This window comes from Anas platyrhynchos, chromosome 10 (assembly GCF_047663525.1).
Source record: "Anas platyrhynchos isolate ZD024472 breed Pekin duck chromosome 10, IASCAAS_PekinDuck_T2T, whole genome shotgun sequence".
Lineage (NCBI taxonomy): Eukaryota > Metazoa > Chordata > Aves > Anseriformes > Anatidae > Anas > Anas platyrhynchos.
In genome coordinates this window covers 10037699-10063285 of record NC_092596.1, presented here as the reverse complement: position 1 = coordinate 10063285, position 25587 = coordinate 10037699, and the positions used below count along the sequence as shown (strand labels likewise).

Genomic DNA, 25587 nt, shown 5'->3' with positions numbered 1-25587 from the left:
TCTATAGATACTTGCCCTAATTTCAGAGCTGTATTCCGTAGCAATTAGTAGTACTGATTCCTATCTTCCTACATAAGTTAGGTTTTCATTTTTTTCTATTGCAGTGCCATAATTCTGTAGGTCATAATGAAAATTAAAGACAAATCAAAAACTCAAGGCCTTTTTACAGCTTCTCTGCAAGTCATGCTGAGCAGTGTTGAAAGCCACGAGCAGCTACAATAGGTTGCGTGTATTTTGACGGAAGCTTGACCTAGTTCTCTTGTAAAGATTCTTTGAAAGAGTAAACAAGACTCTGGAGGAGATTCTTGAAATACTGGAACAGCTTTCAGAAGGAACATTACAAAATTGAAGGAAAGAATCCAAGACACTTACAGATATTAACTTATTTATTTATATTTTCTTGTTTACAGTGTTACACTATTTCTACATCACATTAAGTTGAAACTGATCTTACCTCTAAGATCTATAACTTACAGAGTTTTAAACATACAAAAGTACCATTAATTCCACACTTAGTTTACTTTCTTATGTTTTACTTTGATATTAATGCTGGAAACATATGAAACATGGAAATGCAGATTTCAGGATACAGTTCTTTGGGTGAATATGAATTTTACAGTTCAGTACTGAATGTTGCCCTCAGCAATGACAATACACAGCAGCAAGAAAGATGATTTCTGTGATATAATTTGCAGGAGTAAAGACGCTATGTTAGTTTCACATGGCAAAATTAACAAATTCTGACAGACTCAGGAACAAAAATACTTTGGTTTATAGTTGTGTTGACGAACCCCAAATAAAATAGCCAGTAGGTTTTTTCAGACTGGACCCTCTCCCCAGATATACAGTGCTCTTTTGAAACACAGTCAGACTGGTAGAATCACGTAACAATACAAAAAAAAAACACTTCAAAACCTGAAGTTGGCATACTAAGTTCAATGTATGAGGATGGGGTAGGTTCCTCCTAAGAATTGCCCTGAGTATTCAAATTCCAAGTCTACTATATATAAATACTATATATAAATTCCAAGTCTTCTATAGGCATTGAATATTGTCTACCTATCCAAAGACAGCGTATGCTTCTAACGTTGGCACTTCATTCTACAGGAGTGAATGTGTCTCCTCCTCTGGTTTTGCCATGAAAAATTTCAACCACTATTTCTGTAAAATAAAGTTATGCACTTAAAAAGTCTCAAGTGCACATTACACGTAGTCTACATCATTCTGATACATTTTGTAGTTAGGAAACCTCCTAATATGGAGAAGCAAGTGATTAATGCTATACATTTAAAGTATAGTAAGCAGTGCAATGCAGCAAACAATCTTTGCTGGATTTTTATTGAAGGAGGTGGATTGAGTGTCTAGAACAATTGAATACAGTGACTGTGACACTGTTTGCCACATCAGTCCTTTCATACAAAGATAACTATTTTTTAAAATTGCTTCTAGAAATACTGGTTTTATTAAAATTAGACTTCGACCTGAAGTATATCTAAATTAAAAAAATGCTGACACAGTCAGCATGGCTCAGTTTGGTACATGAAGTGCTGGTGCTAATTTCCTCACTCTAGAGCAATGGCTTCTTATCTTCATATACCCATGAGCAACAAAATTACACAAGTAATTGCAAGCAACACCCTGCTCTTCTGGGGTTGTCCTGTGTTCATTTTGCCTTCAGTGCCATGGGTTGACAAACACTGCTCTAGAGTTAATACTATTACAATCTGTATAAAATATAAACAATACAAAGTCACATTTAATTCACTTTTAGTTTGTGCAATACAAGTTAAACTTTTCTCATTAACACATTTTTAAATTATAAACCATGGTAGAAATTCAGAATAATTTAAACCTTTTTTTTTCCCTAAACATTAGGACTTTTTTTTTTATACGAAGTTGTGTTGAAACTCTACTATAATAAAGACAGTTAACTTTCTCCTTCAATTACCATTAACTGAAGTTAGAGTAGAGAGTTGAAGGACCTGAAGACAAAGTCCACTGTCCCCAGAGCAAAGAAGTGAGCCAGTACTTCAAAAAGATGCTCCCTATTAACCAACAGGCAGTTAAAACATACCTGGAAAGTTTTACTCAACAATGGTACAATTTAAGTGGCAAGCTTCCACAATGCAATCATTTCTTCTCAAACAACTGAGCTGAGACCAGCATTGCACATGGACAAGTTGTCAAGCAGCAATGTGTTTTAGGATCATGCTTGAGAATCATTTCCCAAAGATCCGGTTGCATAAGTGGCCAAAGGGAGGAAAAAGCAAGACTTGGTTCAGAACTCAGCAGGAGTCAGCAGCTGCTAGCTTGTATAGGCTCAACATATTGACAGTATTCTTGAGTCTTTTGCCCTCCCGGAAGCAGCAGCTTCTTGGAGCTGCTGAGTTCCTTCATGCATTCTGATTACAGCTATCACCAAAAAGAAAAAAGATAACGCTAGTGGTGACCAACAGGAAAGAAAAAGTAATGAACTTTATATCCAGCCATGCAAAATATTACTTAAAAATATTTTTTTCTCTTACAAAGCTAGAAGAAAAACTTTTTTTAATGTTTCATTTTCTAAAGTAATAAATAAAATATGTTATAAATCTTAGGTGCTATACTCATTATCCAACACTATATATACAAAAAGCAGACATATTAAAACATAGCAATTGACCTTGATCAGGTAAAAAGAACTGAATGACTTCTTGGGTCATTGAGTCCAGCCCCCAGTACTAAGGCACCACAATATGTAATCCCTTTCACAAACACAGTCAGGTTCAAGCCTAAAGGGGCTGTCTATAGTACCTCCCACTGAAAGACCACTTCGGGACATAATAGTTCACATCCTCAAAATGATTTTAATTTTCAGCCTAAATTCTTTGCAGTTAATTCTTAGGCAAACATTGCCTTTAATATTGGAAAAGCCTGCCTCTCTTCTCAATTCTCACCCTGATGCATACTTTTGCTCTGTATGCACACGGGGAGAGATAGAGAGATCACAGCTATACTCCTTGGTTTCCTATCAAAGGATTAGCTCACTGCATTGCCTGTTCACCTTTCTTGAACATAAGTGACCAAGACATCATGTAAAAAACTGTTTGCAGGTTGCCAAAAATAAAGGTAACAACTGTCCTTCACATTCATGTGAATGACAATTGCTCTAAGAATCATAATCTTTTTCTGCTAGTTCTAGAAAAGTGCAGTGTGTAGAGGGTGTATTCAAATTACAGCAAATTTATTTCCCTCCTTTTCAACGCTATTTAAGTTTCAAAAATAAGTTATTAAATTACACTAGGCCCAGCACATCCGGTTCCACCGTCTTGTAGATTTTGCTCAGAAAGACTTCCACCTTATCATCACCCAAGTGACAGATGTCCAAGATACAGACAACATGCTTGCCGTCTAGATCCATCGCTGCTTTTACAATTTCATCTAGAAATTAAGAAACGTAGTTTTAATATACATACAATAAAAACGCAAAGTGAATTGATGCTATTTTCCACAAAGTTATGTGTGTATGTTCAAGTATCTTTCACTGAAAAACACACTTGAACTATTATGTGCTGGTCTACTATGAATTATTATTTTTTGGGGGGTGGAGGTGAGGGGAGGGGGTGTAGAATCTCATTACTAAATTCATCCACCACAAATGATAGCATCAGAAACAGAAATACTGAAATACGCACTACTTAAACATTAGTAATTCTCAGATTCCATAGAATCATTCAAGGAAAAGTAAATGTATTTGAATAAAATCAGATCTGTCTGTATTAACATGCAGGAAAACACTAGGCCTACATAGCACTTTGCAGCATGTCATGCGTGAATAGCGCTCAGCACAAGTGCTGTAAGGTGCTAGTAACTAGAAGCATAATAGGCAAATACTTCAATTTATAGGCAGTGTAGGTTGCATTAAAGATGCTGTTCCATGTGATATCAGCGAAATGAGTTGACTGTTATTCCACTCTATTTCAAGCAAATCAAGGCAAATATCCACATGCTCAGGCACAAGTACTGACTCCTATGTCAGTATAATATGGCAAAATACTATCTAGGTCACTTAGGAGTTAGTGATTTGGATATTAAAATATTATATTCAGAGTACAAAACAGCTCCAATAAAAACTGCCTTGAAAATTCAGTATTATATCTATGTAAAGGTAGCCACACAAAATTCATGTATGTGTCACGGAAGTGAGCAATGCCTGATCTACAACATTAATTTCTACAGAGGATTATCTCTTGTGCTGGGATACAGAATAAGAAAAGATAAATGAGTGATGCCAGTGAAAGTCAGTCTCACTTGAAAGTGGAAAGGTGTCACAAAGTGCTCCATAGCTGGTGGTCTTCTGATGATAAGCAGAGATGCAACTCATGCAAGACAGTAACGTGTCATTTTCAATGTCCTCCATTTGAAGTAAGTGTGGGTTTTCAGGATAGAACAGTGGGAGAAATGCGACATCTACTGCTACGTCGTGGTTTATACCTATCGAAAAAAATATTTATTAGCACAAATCTTCATCTCCAGCCCATTTACAACGTCACATTGCATTTCTTCATTAAGAAAAATCAGACTATTGCAGGCTGAACACTGATATATATCATCAGAAAATGTTTACACACTTGCTCTTTGTTCATTAATTAAATAACTGATGACTAAAACTACATTTCAATAGAAACCTATGTAAGCATACACACACATTGAAACTGATAGTTACAACATTATTATGCTTTAAGGTCATCAATGCTATTAGCTCAGAAAATATTAAATCAATATTGGAAGCCATTTCATACTTCTTTTTAGCTTCATCACTGCTATGAGGACAAAAAAATCATTTTACATTCATTGTATCTATGCAGCATGTGGTACAGTACTTGTGCTACCTTCATCTTGAATATTTTATTCCATGTTCCAGGATTCTAATGACTGTAAATGTTTAAATACCTTCTCTGAAAATCTCCCTTAGCAAATAATGGAAACTTTAAAATTACCTGAACTTAACATGAGCACTATTAATCTAGTCAACTTCCTTCTCCTTTTAATGGGAAAATAAACCAAACATTAATATCCCGAAGTAAAGCTAACGAACAGATCTTGTTGCATATTTGTCATCACCTTGCATATTTATATTTTAACAAATAAAGGTAAATCAATTGATGTTTTGTGGTAACCAGAAGCAGCAGAGAGTTGTTGATGAGTATGGCTAAAATACAAGCTCTTTATTTTCTAGTATGGAAGAAATGCACTTTTAAAAAGGCACTTAAAAAAGATAATTAAGAAATAAATACAAAAACAACTCAGTGAGGATATAAACTCAAAAGAAGCATTTCAAGCATTTCCTTTTCCCTTAAGAACACTACCTTGCTCCTGATGGGTACTGCTCCAATAGAAAGATCAGCTGACAATAAAGTGCAATTGAACAATTTACCTAATTATGTCAGACTAGTTCACTTACTGAACTGAACCTCTCTCTCTATTTGTAATAATGAACAGCTTAAGGACTACACACAACCTTCAAATAATCCACACACACCTATACACAAAATCTCAATTATATGGAAAGTGGCAATAGAAATAAGATATTCAATTATCTCAATTAATGACACGATGGTAATTTTAACAAGCATTACTGCTTTCTGGTGTAATAATATTCTAATTCCTTTTTTTTTTTTAACAGAGATCTGAAATGTCTTTAAAACATATCTCTTTTTTTTTTTTTTAAACTTAAACACCCAAATTCGAATGACTAAGCCAAAGAAATCTATTTAGTTTCTGGCTAACCTTAAGTCATTCCAAGCATAGCAAACAGCCAGGCTACCAAATACTTACCCAGAACTGTCACTTCATAATACCCAAGGCCACTAGCACTTTTAAACTCATTGATATTTTTATCTGTTCTCATTTCTTTTGGCTGGTACACAGCTGCATGAAGGTTGTACTGTTGCATAAGTAAGTCTTTGTGCGCATAATCAAATTTACGTGGGATACTTTCTGGGAAAACTGTGCTGTGATGCAAATATTTCAGCAGTTTGTCTTTTACTTGTGCCCACAGGTCACTCTGCCATGAATCACAAGTTCCTCTGGTCTCTTCAGTTTCAGGCATAGCACTTAGTCCTTCTTGGTCTAGTATAAACATAGCAAATAGTTAGTTGCTTATGTACTTACAGAATCCTGTCACTTCTTTGGTAGAAGAGAAGTATTTTCACTAGAACATCTCAGTTAAGAAGACAGCAGAATGTTCAAAAGAAAGAAACTAGAGCTGGAACGGGAGTATATGACTAACCTTAGAGGCTAGACTTGTAGTTAAACCTCTTATTTCAAAACACTACGTTGAACATTATGGCTTGTATTTGGAGAGGACATAATTTGCTCAATGAACATCCAGAAAACATGAAAGCAAGTTTAAAATATGTACAAGGAATTTATTTATTTATTTATTTTAATTTTAAACCATCCTAATTGAAACCACACACATTCATTTTAAGGTATCTACACAGTATCCCAGCAATTCCAGAGACAGTAAGAGCACAGCACAATAAACACTACAGCTACCAGGAATTCCTGTAAAAAATAATTTCAGGAGAGAACACCCAATCTGATTCCTCATTTTTTAAAAGTCATGAGAAATTTCACGGAAGACTAAGAACCAATTAACCCATTAATTATCAAACTTACTTATGGATATGTTTTCTTAATTCTGAAGAACAGATCTCTACATAATACCTAATGCTGTTCTTTCACTTGAAAAAAAAATCACTTTAAACAGTTACTGTATAAATTTTACTCCAATTTGAAACTTTCCTCAAAATTTCAATCTACAATATATTAATCATTTGAGAAAGTTCACTGTAAATTCTATTGTTTTAAATAAACACAACGAAGTAGATAATCATCAGTAGACTAGAAGCAAACCATCATTATTACATTAAGATGTGCTGTGGCATTCCTGAATAAAAGGAGGGACAACAGTATCCATACTACAGCTATACGTGGAAGTAAATTGACAAATGTTGATGTCGGGACAGATGCAAGCAGTAGACAAGCTTTCAGATCAAATTACATAACTCAGAGTAAATCTAGACAGCTTTGTAAAGAGGAAAACGTGACAGAATATTTGCATGAAATAAAAAACAGACTAAGCTACACAAAATGATGATTGATAAATTAACTTCTTCCTTCATTCAAAAATAGATATCAAGAAAGTAACTACTTAAAATACGAGTTTATATTCAATTGCAAAGGAAAAAATAAATATTTAATAATATTAACTGATAAAAAATCCAAAACCCAACCATCACTCTCATTACTGGCTTGTATGTTGCATTCATTTCCTCCCACATCTTGTATTTGTCTTTTAGTTAGGTTCTAATGTAGCTGTGGAGCTACCTTCCTGGAGATGGACAATTTTATGACATACAGATCACCATAGCAAGAAAAAAAAAGATGCAAAAAAAAGAATCAAAAAAAGATGCAAAGACTTGTGCTACTAAGCCCACTGCACAATACTTCTGAGGTACAAAACTGACCTGCAGTTTGTATAAACACTGAGAATTTTTTTCTGTTACAGGGAAACAGCTTAACAGTGTCCTTTCAGCCATCCTTTATAACACATCAGGGACATGATGGAGCACATTGACTTTAACAAGTTCATACAGTGGCTCCCAAGAGGCTAATACAGCCAGATGCATAGAAAAGCTGTCTTGACAAACAATGGTTGTAAGGATATCTTTGTTGCCTGTGTTGGACCTAAAGGGTAGAAGCAGGTTTAAACTTAATGTTACAACCGCTTGAGACATACCTGCGTAGTACTGTGAACTGTCTGATACAGGCTGTTCATTTTTGTCTTGAACAAAATCTTCATGCTGAGATTTGTCCAAGCTATAAAAGGAAAGTTAGACTGTGTGTATATATATATTTATACATTAAAGTCTATTTAATCTCAAACACTATGCAGCAAAAGTTCAGTTCTTGACAGATTTCTAGTGATAAATGAAACAAGCCTGAACGACTGAGCGTTGGTAGCTGGTTTCACATCACAGGACCTGTAATATAGCAGCTTGACATAATGAGACCTACTATGCTCTGTAAATCAATTTTCAAGAGCTCAAGATAAGAACTGCTTTATTTCATTCCTTTATGGAGTAGGTAGGGAAGTATTTTATACTCAAAAGCCAGCATTTGTTGCCCTCTACTGAGCACCTACTGGAAATAGCATGCGTGACACTAAAAGCTGAGTATCTCAGACTATCAGCAGGTTTATGACTTAATTCTAAAGAAAATACTGCACAGCATGCTGTTGTGATTTCAAATCAGCACACTTCAGCAGTCAAACACAAAGCAAAAATACAGATGACTCATCACTCCAGAATCCAAATGATAAATTCCAAATATTTTTCTTTTGCACATACTACCCTGTCATAATAACGAGGTAAATCAAGCAAACCAGATTTTTTAATTTTAAAAATAGTTTTATTTAAAATAAAATAAAATTTAAAATACCAAAATAAATAAAAGAGCTTATAAAATAAATAAATTTAGAAAGTTATACTTTCATTTTTAACCATGAAGTTTTTAACTAATGGTTAGCAACTATCCTCTACAATCTCTAATCAATTATCTTGGAGAAATGTTGGAGAAAAACATAAATACTCTACAGCCACAACATAGAAAGATACGCTCTTAAGCTCATTTATTCCTTTCTTATTTGTTACACTCCTCTTATAATAAACTCAACAAGATGTATGAATAAACTCAAGAAAAAGACTATTTTGCATCACAAACTACTGAGATATAGGCAAGACTTGGTTCAGGTACCACTGAAATTCTAGTCTACCAACGTAATTACTAATAAGGTATTATAACTGCAAATACACAGAAACAATACAAAGACAGTGAAAAAGGGCCTGAAGCAGTGCATGCTGTTTGGTGGGCTATTTTGCATTTCAGTTGTAATTATTATTGTTTTCTTTCCAAATTTTCCCTATTTCGTATTATGGATAAATACTGAAAACTCTGTGTTTCATAACAAATGGAACATATCTAAGATGAAGTAATGCTGTGAAAAGATAAAAGGAAATACACTGTGGTTTTTTTGAGTATGAAAGTACATTCTATGAAATGCACTATTATCATTGTGTGACCTAAGTACTGGAGTGACTATCTTGTGATCTCTACCTCTAGGCACAAAAGAATCCTCGTTCAAACAGCACAAACTATACAAATAAGGTTTCAGCTACTAAATTTTGAAACAAAAAGCTGCCACAGAGAAGCATGACCACACTTGCTCCCCAAAACCCAACCAGGCTACAGAGGAGAGCTGTGCTAAATGTATCAGTAAACAGAAAGTCGTATGAGCTTCGATACCACTGTAGAGTTCAAGATGTTTTTCAAATTTTGAGGTCCAGTGCAACCTCAGAAAGATGAATTCAATAGGTCGTATCTAATTTCATGCAACAGTATTTTTATATTTTCTGATGCAATGTAGCTGGAAAATTTTTAACTTTCTAAAAATAATTCAGTAATTACATCATGACTCCTATGGTATTATTTTGAGATAAAAACAATGCTTCATTTTATGAAGAATTAATTCCTTTTACCTTAACTAACCTAGAAAGTAATTACTGTGTATGCACAGTAATAAACTATTTACATATCAGCTATATTATTAGATTTTCAAGCCATTAAAGACATTATCAAAAGCTATTAACAGAAGTTGTCTAATTAAAAACGAATGCCCACAAAACTTAATTCTTACTTTCAAGACTTTCTCAACAACAGACATGAAAATCTAGTAGTGTTATGAAAGGCTTGCTCAGAAATCAACACTTTGAGTAAGGCACAAGACAACTAACTTCCCTCTTCGTTAAAGCATGGGAGTACACCAACTCATACTGCTGACAAGTTGATATTATGAAATTGGCTTGTTTTTCTTTTCAAAATGTTTTCCAAGGTGAGAAGGCTCTGACTTACAGCTAGTTTTGCCTCTTAAAAATTTTGAAACAAACTTATCACACTTCTTCCCAAGCTTCTTACACAACCTGTGGCTGGAAGGTCTTCACCTGCCTGCCCAACATGTTACTGCTACAGGACTGCTTTGTGCTGGATGGGTGCACAGTGCAACCTGCGCTAAGTTCGTAAACAAGGCAAACTTACGTGTGAATACACAACAGCTTACATGTTTCTGACATAACCCAAATCCTTCCATTTAGTGTTGTGTGCTGTGGCTGTTGTAAACCAAAACATCCATGTTCTTAATTTGCCCATGCCAGCTTTATGAAAACCTGTGCCACGACAAATTTGCTATTCCCAGCCTGCAATCTGCACACTCTCCTGTCCATTAGTTCTCATTGGAAGGGATAGAAAATGGAGAAAATGAGAAAAGGGATAAATTACACTAAACATTTAGAAGTGAAACTGCAAGGACAGAAGCATACAAGCAAGGCACTTTTAAGCAGTCTGGATTGTGAACATGTAATACACCAGCAACTCTGTGGTACCTGCAGTGCTAAGCTTCTAAAGATTAAAAAGTTAAGAAAGCCATTGTGTTTTTCTATTTCCGTGAAAAAAATAAGCTTGTCTAAAATTTCTGATCTTTCCTCCTTCATAAAAAAATATCAGTTGAACTACTTTACATTAAAAGCTAGTAAAAAAGAAAGTACATTTCTCTTAAGTGTCTCCACTAGCAAGGATGTAAATATTAATGGTAGCATTAAATTAATCGGTCTCCTCTTACCTCGTTCTTTCTGAAACCCTTAATAATCAGACCATTTCACATGCATCCTGATAATACTAGATGGCATCCTATACATGAGTTACCTCAGAAATGTAGGCACTGAGGCGGTCAAATAAAGAACCTTAAAATAAGCTATTACTATCTAAAAACATGAAGCCTTCAACAGTGCAGCCACATTCTGAAATACTGCACAAAATACTCGACACAAAGTAATATAAGCTATAATAATCTAAGCTATAATAAATACTAAGAAATATTCACCGTTATTTCATAAACATATTAGAATATTCCAGTGAGAGCTGGCATTCTGCTACTTTGAAGCAACAGAACAGAAAACAATGCAAGCTTGAAGTACTTCAGGCTAGCCTTCGGTTTTTCTCCTGTAATTTGGAGAACTCAGAACAACCACATAGGTAATTACAGAAATACACGAGTTACCTTTTAATTATATAGAGTGAAACAGCTTCCCATAATCCAACACAGACTTTCTCCTCCTTTACTAATGGCATAGAGTACAGGGCACACAGGTAGCGAGGACAGTAGTAGATTGAGAAAAGCAGAGAACAAAGAAAACATGCCTTAACTCTTTCTCCACTTTTAAGAAATGGGGAGAATACATTCTTTCCCATCCTCCCCTCCCCCCTAAAGAAATTGAGTATTTCTCAGCAAGCAAAAGAAAAAAAATGATTCCTCCCATTCAGAAAACCATCCTGATTTTCTAATGGATTCGTGCCACACGTTCCTGCAAACTCCTACACCACAATACCCTGAAACCCATCCTTACACCTGGTGGCTATACAGCCTCTTGTCCCTGAAGGCAGCAAGTCCAGCTGAAAGATGTGTCTGTGCTGACTCCCCAGCTAAGTTGGTTGCTGTTAAACAGACACCCTAGCAGCTGAGGTCTGCCCAGGTTCCCCCCAGGGCTACGTAACTTGCTGTTTGGCAGGTGCATGATACTAAAGCCAGGTGTCATGCTAAATGAGTGAGTTGCAGAGTCAGACAACCATTTCCCCTAGAAAATGTAGTGTCTACCAAAAGGATCTTCATGGAAGAATGGTCAATAACTTACATAACCTCCATCACTGTGATTGTCGATACATCCCTAGCACCAAAAATTCTCTTTAGTGAGGAGTGAAGAGGTGCTGAAAGTGAACTAAGAAGGCAGGGAAGGGCATAGAGAATCACAGAATGATTGAGGTTGGCAGGGACCTCTGGAGGCCATCTGGTCTAACCCCCTGCTTAAGCAGGAATATCCAGAGCTGGCTGCCCAGGACCAGGTTGAGACACCCTTTGAACATCTCCAAGGAGGGAGACTCCACAGCTTCTCTGGGCAACCTGTGCCAGTGATCAGTCACCCTGACAGTACAAACAGTGCTTCTTGATGTTCAGACAGAACCTCCTGTATTTAATTTTGTGCTCACTGCCTCTTGTCCCATCACTAGGCATCAACGAAAAGAGCCTGGTACCATTCTCTTTGCACCCTCCCTTCAGCTATTTATATATGTTGATACATTTATATCAACCTTTAAACTTACCAAATATATTAACCCCTGAGCCTTTTCTTCTCTGGACTGAACAGTTCCAATTCTCTCAGCCTTTACTCATATGTTAGTTGCTTCAGTCCCTTCGTCTTAATGGATCCCACTGCACACATGTATCACGTACTCATGATACAAACCCCAGTTGCCACCACCAAAACACCAGACATTTTAAATTACTGTCATCACAGAGTTCATAAATTCAGGTTACTCAAGCTTTGTTTGAGACAAATGACAAGAATTTACAACCCTTAAACAAAATTGCATGAAGGAAGGAAGTTTTCTACCCCAGACTAGCAAATAACATTAATTCTGCTTTCTTAATAATTTCCCACATGTAGTCATCTCTTTAGGTTCCAGTTTTGTCAGGACTATGGATCTGAAACTCCTACCTGCATTTTTTTTTTTTTCATCATTTTCTGGATCCAAAGCAAGTTCGATAAAGATTGAGTGTTGGGCAGTGGAAGGAGTCAAGCGACTTCTCAGAGACAATTACACCTCTGTGAGCTTACACCTCTGTAGCACCAGTGATGATTTATAGCTTAATTACCACTAGCAAATCCATTAATGCAATCACATTGTTAACTTTGCTTGCTAATTAAGCATTCCTCGCTCCTACCTTTGACTCTCCTATTTAAACTATAATCTCTCTGAAACAAAGACTGCATATATTGCTCTATTTATCATGATGGACCCCTGTTACTAGGTATTCCTTAAGTAGCACATGTAGCTCTCTAAAAATTTGTTTAATAACACAGTCAAGATTTTGTTTCAGAATAAAATAATCCAATATATTTGACCTAGAATCAATGTGAAGGAAATTAATAGAAAATATTAAATTCCACTCTATTGTGTTCTTTCACTTCCATGCAGATTCCTGACCTATAAGAGTTTAATTTCAAACCTATAAGAATTTAATTTCAAGTGTCTTTGCTTCATCATTGCAAATATTTAACATAATTAACTTCACATGACTTACCCAAATTTCTTCCTTGCAGACCTTGTGAAATAGTGGTAAGATGGTACAGGAATAACAGATGTACTTCCCCTTAAGATAGGAAATTCACCATTATTTTACAGAATTCTGTTAAATGGAAATACACAGAGCAAAGAACATGCTTGCTTTTTTTTTTTTTTTTTTTTTTTCCCCAGGCAGAACCTAAAATATTCTAATGTTGGCATTTTTCTTATGGAATGGAAATCCACTAACATGCTTGCTATGACATTACCAAGACAGAACTTCTATTCCCCATTTTTCATTGTAAGCTTCTGTTCAATCCTAATTACATTTTGCCTGCAAAATATTTGAAATGCCTGCTCTCTTCCAACTATTATGACTTCAGAATATGAAAAGTCAAGAAAAAAAAAAGCTTTTATAGCATGTGAAATCCACTAAAACAAAAAACGTGACTTGTTAGATTTTTGCAACATTAAATCTCTCAGTATATAAATGAGGCTTGTAAGACTTGGTACAATTCCATCAGAACTTGCACAAACATTGCAACAAAGGATACATTTATACAAACAAATATTTTACTCTTGAAATTAAAAATGTTGCACTAGTTTTTTTCTTATCCCATTTTCTTATATTGGACTGATATCCTTTGTCTGTGTCTAACTAGGTGCAATAAAATTTCACAGAATTACATCACAAGCAGAGCCATAGCACTGTGAGCTATTTCAAGTCTTTAGGTTACCGTATAACCATCCTCTCCTTTCCTTTCTAAGAGCAAATTACAGCTATGTGTAATACCTTCCATTAACCAGAAAGGGGAAAAAAAGTTAAAAAAAAAAATAATTTTTTATGGTTGGATTTAAGGAATAACTATACTAAAACATTATTCCTTCCAGTTCTGCATTTCCAGTGAAGAAACCATTGTAACTATTACTTGTTTCACAGATAGGTCACTAACCTATAGATTGTTGAAGTGTTAACTACCTTTATTGAAAATCCCTGAGAATAACAAAGTAGCAATGAATTTTAAAAAGAAGAGAGCATTATCAATCAAATGCCTCTGTTGTAATCAATCCTCCATTAGCCTGAATGGCATAACTGTCATCACCTGATGCTAGGAAAAGCACAGAACTACTTTTAAAGATTAAACTACATATCCTTTTAAAGCCTTCTTACGTGCTTTTCTATGACCTAGGTTTTGAATTAATTTACATGAATGTTTTTGAGAAGATACACTACATATTTATGAAAAGAGCTTACTCTTCTGCTTCTGTCTTTCTCTTGACTGTGCTCTTTTTCGATTGTGGAGTTTGATGCCATTGTTGTTCCCCAGGAGCATACTGAGGCCCCAGAAAAGACGTACACTCTTTAGTTTGAAGGTTTTCCTTCTGAACACCATCTTCTTTGGACACAGTAGAAATTTCAAGAGTCTGAGAAGCATCTTTCTGCAATAACAATTAATTAAGAGTTTCAAAGCACCCAGAGCTATTTCTTCCAACTCAAAACCCTGGAAGTGTTAAAGTATGTTTTAGAGCAAGTGAGTAAAATAAATTCTGTCTAGAAAGTGACAATGCGCAAATTGCAGTAATCCACTCTCCCACATTCTAATTTACATTAATTAAATCATCTAGCCAGTTAAATTACTAGCTTCTAAACAGCTATGCAGTTTTACAGAAGACTGCTACAATGAACTCAGAGAAACACTGAATCACTGCTTTTTAAAATTTTAAACTATTACTTGCAAAACTATGTCGTTCTCAAAATAGCACGTACAGCTAATCAAGAGACAATGTAGCCAAGTTCTGGATTCAAATGCGATATTCTCAATTCTAATTATGATCATAGCTGCTTAAGTGCTACAGCATTAATTTTCAAGCTCTGTACCTGAACAGGTTCTACTCCTGAGGCATCTTCAGCTACATTGCTACAGTTGATGTATCTTATGGCGCTAATTATTCCTTGAATAGCAATGCGCTTGTGTTCCCTGTAGTGCAAATCTTCAATTTCTTTCCCCATTTCACCTATGGCTTTCAAAACTGATTCAACTGCAAAAGAGTAATTCCCATAAACAAGTTTTAAGGAAATGCACTATCAAAAAGTCTGAATGAAAGGTTCAAAGAAAATGGAAAAAAAAACATTACTAAGTATTAAATTGATTTTAAAATAAGTTTTTGAAGGATTTTAAATCCTCTTGTTTACATCACATGAAAAAAATTAATATGCCCTTTTCCCTCTCATATGCATTAACAGATATCAAAATTTGTGTTTTCAGGTGAAATTAATTATGTTCTTCCAAATAACTGTCTTTAATGCTGATTTAGCAGAGCAGTCAGAGTAAAACTTCTGGGAAGACTTGAAGCTCATGTAAGTTGTTACAGTTCTCCTGCAACTATGTGCACAAAGTGCAAAATCTGACTTTCTGTAAGATGAGGATTTGGCCTGTGATACATTATGAGTCACAAAAGGGATTCTTTCTTAGAAGACATTACACATCTGTGTAATCACTAATAATAACTGTATTACTTTTTAACTGATGTTTCAAATGCTTGGAGTAAGACTGAACTGAAAAAGGCTACAGATCTTAAAGATACTTGACAATACCATACCTCTATTACTTTTACAATACTTCAGAAAGCTATTTGGAGGTCGTGGAAGAGGATAATAGCCACCAATGACAGTTTTCTTCATTTGATCAGCTTCACTCTGTGTTTTAGTCCAGTGAATGAAGTTTTTCACTTTGGTATCTCTGGTGTATGGCTGGCCCTTGTGACACCCTTTTAAAACAAAAATAATCAGATATCAAAAATAAAGTAGGTTATAGTCACGAGCTTTTATTCTCAAATGAGCATCTTGAATTCCTCAGCTAACACTTGCATCTGATACTGAAAGTTAGCCAAATGTTAAATAATAAAACAATTGGCAATACTACTAGAACATTTTTTTCACATGAGTATGTGCAACAATAAAATGATCATAAATCATTTTGTAACTTTGCCTTTGCTAAAACCTACACATTCTTCATTCTTCTATAACCTCAGCAGGAAAGAACGGGTAGATCCTCTTCACAGGGTTCAGCAAATATCCGGACAGGTAACTGGTAAGGTATGTATTCGTTGATGTCTGGTTTAAAACCAACATACTGACTAAATTCCAGTTATATCAAATAAATTGTCTACTTCAAATAAGCAAGTCTACTTCTAAGCTATGAATTGAAATTGATCTCATCCAATGGTTTGTCATCTCCAGCTGTAGTTCTCATTTAGGATGCAAAGAGACATAAAATGAAGTTAAGCTAGGCTGAGGAAAAGCTCAAAATAGAAATAATTAGACAACTAACTAAGCACAAAATATACTGAAGGAAAACAAGTAAAAAAAGACTCACAAACCTTTAATTTAGGTGTAATATGTATCACCTGTTAGGAAAAAGACTAGCTTGTTTTTTTAGTCCAATTAAGCACAAAACACCCTATCCAGCTTGTTAGAAGAGACCATGTGTGTATAAACGACTATGTTCAGATAGTTTTTTAGCACATATTACTCCCTATTCCTCCTTGTCAGCAGCAAGATTCAGGCTGGATGAGTAATGTAATAGGAAATCTGAAGAAACGAGATGGGCAGATAAACACAGGAAAGAGGCGTCTACTTTATTTCATACTCCCTTGCAATTAAGCCATTACACCACTCACCTACAACGCTGTGCTATATCTGCCTCCTGATCAAAAAGCCCAAGTACTACAACGAGCTATGCCTGATTCTGGCTGTGAAATGCTGACTGATGCTATCTAGCGTGCAGTATTGCAAGGCCATAACGAGTATTGTACTGCAGATCCGAGTTTTCAAATAAGACTTTCTAGAAGGAATGCTCCTTCAGCAAAGCCCAGTACGACAACCCTTTCCAGGCCACATGTTCTGCACAAGGGCCTCTGCATTGGGAAACATGAAACATTACAGCTCTCAAGTATTTGTGAAAATATAAACTAAGATAAATTTACCTTACTGACTTTTTTTAATTATAACAAGGAAATTTGTAACCCAGAAAAGCTGCAAGTAATATTTCATTTTTTTAAGAAACTGGCAACATTCACTGCAACACTATCTAATGATTAAAACAATCCAAAAGATTTAGTAAACATATGGCTTAACCTAATAGTTGTACTTTTCATAAGATACATCAATTAGTGCCTCACCTGAATGCAATATGCCGCCTTTTTTTTTGTAATAGTCCAAGCAATTACAATTAGAACCACATAGAGCTAAAACTACTTTAAGTTACCTGTAATGAATATTTGACTTTCGTTCGAAGTCGTAAGGTAAATTGTGCTGGAAGGGTTGTCAGTGAGGTCCCGTACCACTCTCATCTGTGTACACACCAAGTATGTCACTAGAAAAACAAACAAACAAAAAACCTTTTTTTCTCGGTATTTAATGGGTTTTAGAATTTCAAGACTGACTCATACTGAATTATTTTAATTAAGTGGTCTAAACATGTTATTTTAATTCTTGACCTTCAGCATGTATTTAGCCTTTGCTATAAATTAGAATATAGAGATGTCATTAGATTTTCAAATTCAGAAATGTGCAAGAAAATTTCAGCATACATATTAGCACTGAAACGTGACACTTCATCCGGTAGGATGTCAATGAAATACGTAACAGTGTTAAAAGAAGGGTGAGTAGCTTGGAGGAAAAGAGAGAGAAGGCAAGGAGAAATATTTAAAGCCTTTTAAAAAATCCATAAGGATTCCCCAGTTTGAAATGTAACATTACAAAATCACAAAAAATAACTAACACAGCTCACAGATTATTTCTGTATTGCCAAAAATATTTTTTTCAAAGAAACAAAGCTTTTCCACATTCACCTCTCCCTTCATCCAATCATCTTACATTATTCCTGTCTATAAAAAAATATTTATTTATGGAGAAAGAGAGTAAGAGATTTAAAGAGCTGCCTTCTTTCTTTAGTTGTTTCTGATCAAAGAGATGTTGCCCTGGGTGCTTCACTAAATTTTCTGTTTGAAATTAACCACATCAGATGAACCCCAGGTTGTGCTGCCTCTATCTGTCTAGATTAACTGGTAGGTTGCAGTATGACAAAAATTTCAAGTACTTTTTTATTATTATTATTATTATTATTATTATTATTATTATTATTATTATTATTATTATTATTATTATTTTAGTTTGTAATTCCTGATCAGCTATTTTCTGTTTGAGGAGATAAACCAAGGCACTTAAACAAAAAATCAATGGCAATTATATTCAGAATTTGAAATTAGTGACCAACTAGAAAAAACATTATGAACAGTTATTAATAAGTACTGTAAAGAGATAAATACTTGGATGAATACGCTCAAACACATCTGGCTGAGAAGTTGCAAATATTTCCAGTATAAATGGTTGCTCTGAGGTCCCATCAATGGCATGTGCCCAACGATAGAGCCAGAAGTCTTCACTGTGTTCTGTGTAAACAAATATTAAGAAAAACATGTAAGTGTTTCTTCGGAAAGTTAAAAAAGGTTTGATAAATTCTTAAAGTTTTATTTATACAAAAACCTCTCTTTCTTGCTCGTTCAATCCTTCCTACAAATGTCACAAGACCAATAACATCACAAGAATGATTGTTTGGTAAGTTATCCAGCTCTGACCTAAAAACAGAACAGAACAAAAATGTTGGTATTAATGAATGAACGACAAAACATACAGCTTTCTTAAGAGATTTCTTAAATCACGTTTCCAATTAACACTCTGTAATTTAATGAAATTTAAATTCCAGCTTGACAAACAACTAATTTCCATTTTACCTTGTGATAAAGCGGTATTTAACTTCAGGTAATCCCCACTCTGGCTTAACCATTTCTTCTGGAATGATACTTATTTTGGTAGGTGGGTCACGTACATTAAGGCTGATTTCTGACAAACAACAAAAAAAAACTGAGCATGTAAAGCATGAATACAAACTGAAGAAAACACTTTTCATTTTAAATAAAAACAAAACCTGAAACAAAACTAGGTAAAGTTTCATAAAAGATGTATTTCAACCATGTCTCACTGCTTGTGAAATCACCCATGAAGTCCTCTAACTTCATATTTCTATTGAGATAAAGAAATCCAGGTACAGCATTCCACGATGCAACTTCTGAATCTGAGCAATGCTAAATTTTCCAATGAAAAATTGGAACATGAGCCAGTTAGTCTGTTCCAGATAGGTATTTTAAACATCAGCAAAAGAAATTAATACAATACTGCTTAGCTATGAAATATTTATTTTTGTTCTCAAGTGTCACTACAATCTAAAATTATTTTGCAGACAATGAAGAAAGAAGACAGAACCAGCAGATGAGAACTTCCGTGCATGACACCAGTTCAGGCAGTTATAAGTAAGATAGAAACGATGACGTGGCCATGCAAGAAGACAGAAGGCCTTTGCATTTCTATATCATAACCCCTGAAAATTTTATTTTATTAAGCAAAGTGTTTAGATGCTAAGTAACAAACATGGTAGAACATTGGGGGGCAGGGGATGGCAACCAGCTAAGAATACAGAAGGAATGGCTTCAGCATATAGAATGCTCTAAGTGGTACTCTATCGTCTCTCTCACGAGACAAAACTCGCTGTTATGAAAAAGACTGTTCTGATCCCATTTCTACAAGATACCTGGGCTCAGATAAGGGATTATTTGAATAATGCACACAGAAAAGTAATTGCTAAGAATAAATAACCTATACAGCTGTTTCCCTATCAGGCCCTTCCCCTCATGGTATGACACCAGGAAGGCATTGTATGGAAAAAAAAGACCTTCTGCTTAAGAATTTTCTTCAGGCTGCTACTTGCTAGATATGTATTTGGAGGACTAATGTGGTTTTGTACGTGGTGTTTTCAGGCAGTAATTGTGAGAAAATTTCTGAAAACAAACCACTCCTCTCTATCCATCAAAACAATTCATCAATTTTTTAAAAATTTTGGTCGTTTTGAGATTAGATGAAAGCCATATACTCAGCCAAAGATTATATACTGGGATTACTCAGAACTGAAAGTCAGTCCGGGCTATTTGAAACAGCTGTTTTCATCAGTACCACATAAATTCAGTGACGTGTGAGACGTACACATTGCCCAGAGGTGGAATTCAAGATGAGTGTACTAAGTATTCAAGCTTTAGAAGTTTTAGGTTATAGAACAGCACCTCTTAGCATGTCATACAACGCTGCAAATGAAACAAGTGGGCGATACAGAACTCGCTTCACAGAAAACCAGGCGTATGCCAGAAACATGCCATCTTGTAGAACTCTTAAATTTCAAAGCCCCTTCCCTTGTAGACTAACAAATTCTAGCTTTGTTAACCCTACAGATACATTTTAAAACATTTACAGGTGAATGGTCATAAGGAACACTTGAAAGCTGGTATGTGATCAAATTACAAATTGGAACTGATTATGAAAACAAAGTAATTGTTGACTTGAGCAACCCAGTGTAATTGATTTCTTTACCTAGCTATCTGAAGAATTTTTGGAACACCCACTGCACATGCTTTAAAAATTGAAATAGAGATTTTTATGTTGAGTAGTTACTGAGGCATTACGTTTCACCTATGTTAACAAAGGTGAAATGTATCACCTGAACAACAGAAGATCATGCTCCAAGAGCTGCATAACATCAACTGTAGCTGCTCTAGGAAATTTTCTAGATGTTATTCTTTTCAGACTCTCCTCTTGTAGGATATATGGATATATGTAGGCTATATGGACTCAAGATCTACCACCACATGGCCCACCATGCTTTGTAAGTTCATATTGAGACAAAATTCTGAGCTTTGAGCTAAGAAATAAGATACTGCATGTACATGCTGCTATGAACCAAAGATTTATCTGTGGCCTGAAAGTACTCTGTGGCACTTCACTAGAGACTGATTGTTTTAAGTTTCCCATTAGATACTATCATTTATGGCCCATCGGTCTCATTTGCTATTTTGATCTCTCCATCAACACTAATGCTTGTGGAAATCAGTAGTGTAGTGTGAACAAAGCCATTAGGATTGAAGTCGTTGGCCTCAAAAGTCACCTCAGGGCATATCTTACTCTGTTCTCTTCACACAGAAAGGTTTTGCAGCAATTACAATCGCTTGAGGGAAGGTTTATAAATATCATCAGCTCCCCTCCCATAATTCCCTTCCCAGCTAAACATCTCTCTCTCCTGTCAACTCATCACAAACACTGCACATTAAGATCTGATTTTAAGGTGAAGATACATTAGACAGAGAATACACTGCTTCTAGCAGTGAAAATATTGTTTATTTTCATGCACTGTAGCAACTGCATTAGGAAACTGTCATTGTTAGTAAGTTATACATCATCATCCATCAAAAACACATATTTGCTTGTTTCAAGGCAGCTGTTTGTATTTTCTGAACATTTTGTTCTGAGTATAAGCATGTAAGGGGGAAAAAAAGCTCATGTTCAGTGAAGTGGGAGAGAAAATAAAACAACTGTAGACCAAACGTAGTTTGGAAAGGCTATTACTGTTATATTCCACCACTTGTATTTCTGTGGCACGGCTCTTGAATATCTGTCAAACAACAGCACGTAAGAAAATGCTTTCTCACAGTCAAGGAATATTCTTCAAATATGAACTCCCATGGTGCTGCTGTTTCAGTACAGACAGCAGTCACCAACGCAAGTTTTTACTCAGTGGAGTTTTGCAGATACACCAGGGCCTGACCACACTAAAGCCTACAGTCAGAGCAGGTGACTATGCACTTCAATGACCTGGCAGTATGTGCAAACAGTGCACAAAAAAGTATCTGTTTTACTTATCAGGAAGAAGCAGAATCAGATTAAAATTCAGTACCAGAGGCCCAGCATTATGAACTCAATACTTGAAATCAGGGATTTTTATCTTTATTCTTTTATCTTTATTTTTTTTTAAAGGTTTTATCTAATTGTGGCAAAAAAACTTCATAAACGTGATTCAAATATAAACAGGGAAGAATAATTATTACAGATATATATCACATCAATCAGTCTTGGCAATGGATCACTTGCTGTTTTACTTTCTATTTCCCCTTTTTACAGCTATATTTCACAGAATCAAAACAGATTTCTGCAATACTTAACCAATTGTAGCAAATCTCTTCATCTGTGAATCTCCCGGGGTTGGCTGTGTTTTAAATGGATAGCTGTTTTTGATAGCATACTGTTCAAGGAAGAGTACCGTGCCAACCTTCATACTGTTATACCATTCAGGACATAACGAATTCCACAAAACCATCGATATCATGCCTGAGCTATCAGCAACTTCAAAGTAAGCCTAAACAAAAAGGGACAAGAAAACACCTTTTAGCATCATCATTCTTCTTTTTTTTTTTTTAAATAATGCATCAGCTACTTGACTCATGAATGACTTCACTTATTACAAATGGATCCAGAGTATGTTCCAAAACCTGCACTGAATACTGGCGTTGAAGAAATACCCAGTTTCCAAAGAAAAATTCATCCAAAACTACAACAGCCCAAACTCTTTCTAGTACTCACTAACAGGAGGTGATGCCTGTTTCACCCTATGCTTTCTTGGAGGAGGTTTGGGAAATACTGTGCACAAGAATCGATAGAGAAACAATTCTTCTTTATCAGATAGAATGCAGTATTTAGAATAACACTTCAAAATGCCTCCGTGGATAAGAAAATGTGTTTTGAAAGTTGAGAAGCTGAAGTATCATTGGGTAAACATTCTTGACAAAAACAAGATACAAGACTATTTTCAAGCTGAAAAAATACTCGGAAGATCTGCATTGCAAACCACCATCTTTTCATTGAAATTGTGCTTATGACAAAGACTTCTACCTACTTTTCTTAAATGGGAAAGCTTTGAATCCATAACTGAGCAGATCACTGAGCAGTAATACTTTTTTTTTTTTTTTTTTAAAACAGTCTTACAGTGAACAGTCTTACAAGGTAGAAATCTACCAAAACAAACTAAGAATCATCTCCTGCAAAAGACCCAGATTCATCTTTGTGTGAAAGGGAATGGAAACGTGGAACAAGAGGTGAACATGGCCTTTCATTAACAAATTGAATACCTCTCTGTCCCCACGAAAAAAAAAAAAAGGAATTATCGGACCTGTTTGTGAAGTGTTGCTCTCTAGTAAGCAGTCTGATTGGGATGGAGTTAATTTTCTTCAGAGCAGCCTGCATGGTGCTGCGTTTTATGTCTGTGACTATAACAGCGCTGATAACACACCAGTGTTTCAGCTACTGCTGGCCTGTCTGTTTCTCCCTCTGCCCATGCAGCAAGTAAGCAAGGGGTGGCCACAAGGCTGGCACGTGGTACCGCTGAGACAGCTGACCTGGTCTGACCTACAGGATGTTCCATGCCACATAACATCATGCTCAGCAATGAAACTGGGGGACAGTCTTTCCCAAGTACCTGTTGCTCTGAGACTGCACAGGCATCAGTTTGCCTTCGCATCACTCTTTTGTTTTCCCCCCTTCTTCCCTTCACTTTTTAATTAAACTGTTTTTATTTCAACATACAAGTTTTTCTTTGCTTTTGCTCTTCCAATTTTCTCCCCAACACCCTTCTAAGGGCAGGAGAAACAAGTGAGCAGCTGATGAGTACAGCTGTGGGTAATCAAGCACACCTGCAGTTCCACTTCCAAGAAGCATTACATAAAATATCACAAAAAGCTCAACATATTAGGAAGACCAAAAAGTTTTACAAAAAAAAACAATTTATCTGGAAGTCATCTAGTACAAGAATTAAGGGACAAAAAGTTATTAGTATTATTTTTTGGGGTACAAGACAAACCAACTCCCCCTTCCAAAGCATACAGACCAGAAAACAGTCTTCTAAGCAAATATTCTGTCTTTTCACAGAGAAATCTCAACTGGACTATAGTAACTGAAACATCTACTAAAGTTTGTGCATACTACCAGCAACTCCACCATTTCCATACTTGGAAGGGCCTAGCGTTTTTATGAAGCATTTTTAATACAAAGTTATCTACAACATGAGTGTTAATGTTATGTGTTTAAAACATGGGAACAGTAACTTCCAAATATCCTATCACATTTGTTCAAGAGCACTAACTTACACCCTAACGCCTCCTTACCTGATACGGCACATCCATTTTTTTCTCTGGCTTCCCGTAGTACCTTAGCCTAGACTTGTGCAGCACTCTGACCAGCAGCGGATGGAAGTGAATTCTGCTTCTCCACGTCATTTCCAGATGACCAAGAGAAGTTAGCTTAGAGACTGACATTAAAGAGGGAAGAAGGGAAGAGCGTTCACGACTGGGCATTTCAAGGGTTTTCAGTTGTAAAGCCCACAGAACAAGAGTTTGCATGTTTCAAGAGGCTAATTTGGTAATGCTGCAAAACAGTTACACCTGTGTGTGATGCGCTATTGATATTTACACGGACTGTAAGGAGAGGGACGCGTGCAGGAGGACACAGAGCGCTGTCCATCAGCAGCACACCCACCTCCAGAGCAGCTGGCGCTCGAGAGACACCCCCTGAGGAACAAACCCCCCCCAGAGGAGCACCACACCCACCACCCCATCCCCCCAGGCGCCCATTTACCATCAACGTCCACCTTCTCCGGCGGCTTCTCGGCTTCCCAGGCGTCCCCGTAGGGATCCTCGTTGTTCCAGAGGGGCAGGTAGTGCTTCCTCTCGCCGCGCAGGGGGGGCGGGCGCGGCGCTGAGGCGACGGGCACGGGGCGGGCGGGCGGCTCCCCGGCCACCCACTCGACGCCCTCCAGGCAGGGGAAGCCGTAGCGGAGGCGCCGCTCGTCGTAGAGGTAGGAGCAGCGCGTGAGGCGCAGGCGGGCGCCGGGCCGCAGGTGGCCGCGCTGCACCAGGCCGTTGAGGCTGGGCGCCAGGTGGCAGCGCTCCTGCCGGGAGCCGTCCGCCAGGGTCACGTCGTACCAGTACTGCGGGGGCACGGCGGCGGGGCACGGAGGCGCCGGGGGGCACGGCGGAGCCTCGGCCAGGTACCGCTCCACCGCCACCACCGTCAGCGGCGGCATCTCGGCGGGCGAGGCGCTGAGGAGGGAGGCGCCGCGCGCCGCCTCCAGCACCCTCAGCAGCCACGAAGCCTGCCCCCCGCCGCCACCGCCGCTGCTGCTGGGGGAGGCGGGGGTGCTGCCGTCGTGAGGGTCGTCGGGCGGATCCGGGCCGGGGTCCTCCATGACAGCTGCCTCGCGGCTCCCCCCGGCGGAAGGCGGCGGTGAAGGACGGCGGCGGCGGGCGGGCGGCCTCCTCCTGCCGCTACTTTGGGCGGCTGAGGCCGCGCGGCCTGGGCGGGGCTCCGCGCGCGCGCGCGTTCCAGCCAACGGTCGCTGGCATGGGCGGGAGGACGGGGACGGGGGGGGGGACGGGGAC

General features: G+C 37.1%; 1 protein-coding gene and 1 long non-coding RNA gene across 3 annotated transcripts in view; one reads left to right on the top strand and one right to left on the bottom strand.

The window, feature by feature from the left end:
* LOC140003275 (uncharacterized) overlaps nucleotides 1-19750 on the top strand; it is a 33342-nt gene extending 13592 nt beyond the window's left edge. Inside the window, exons 2-4 of the long non-coding RNA XR_011811604.1 lie at nucleotides 15486-15577; nucleotides 16252-16315; nucleotides 19521-19750. This is a non-coding gene — a long non-coding RNA (uncharacterized lncRNA). The remainder of the gene's footprint in view (nucleotides 1-15485; nucleotides 15578-16251; nucleotides 16316-19520) is intronic.
* RADX (RPA1 related single stranded DNA binding protein, X-linked) lies at nucleotides 369-25531 on the bottom strand. 2 transcript variants are annotated; one of them, XM_027465093.3, is made up of 16 exons: nucleotides 24785-25531; nucleotides 24316-24458; nucleotides 22322-22514; nucleotides 19015-19123; nucleotides 18767-18858; nucleotides 18550-18672; nucleotides 17487-17594; nucleotides 15820-15987; nucleotides 15098-15258; nucleotides 14474-14658; nucleotides 13238-13306; nucleotides 7787-7866; nucleotides 5818-6111; nucleotides 4291-4473; nucleotides 3279-3420; nucleotides 369-2412 (listed from the first exon to the last, which is right to left on the bottom strand). In XM_027465093.3, exons 1-16 carry the CDS (start codon nucleotides 25392-25394, stop codon nucleotides 2394-2396), a joined length of 2679 nt encoding a protein of 892 aa, XP_027320894.3. In that variant the 5' UTR covers nucleotides 25395-25531; the 3' UTR covers nucleotides 369-2393. The 2 variants fall into 2 exon arrangements, with proteins under 2 accessions (XP_027320894.3, XP_071898881.1); XM_072042780.1 differs by having other exon boundaries at nucleotides 369-3420; nucleotides 24785-25530.
* Between the last annotated feature and the right edge of the window lie 56 nt (nucleotides 25532-25587).

Coding starts and splice junctions, on each gene's coding strand:
- RADX (XM_027465093.3), bottom strand. CDS start 25,394: ATGGAGGACCCCGGCCCGGATCCGCCCGACGACCCTCACGACGGCAGC. Junction 24,459..24,784: donor GGAGAAGGTGGACGTTGATG/GTAAATGGGCGC, acceptor CTTTAATGTCAG/TCTCTAAGCTAACTTCTCTT. Junction 4,474..5,817: donor TTATGAAGTGACAGTTCTGG/GTAAGTATTTGG, acceptor TTTTTTCGATAG/GTATAAACCACGACGTAGCA.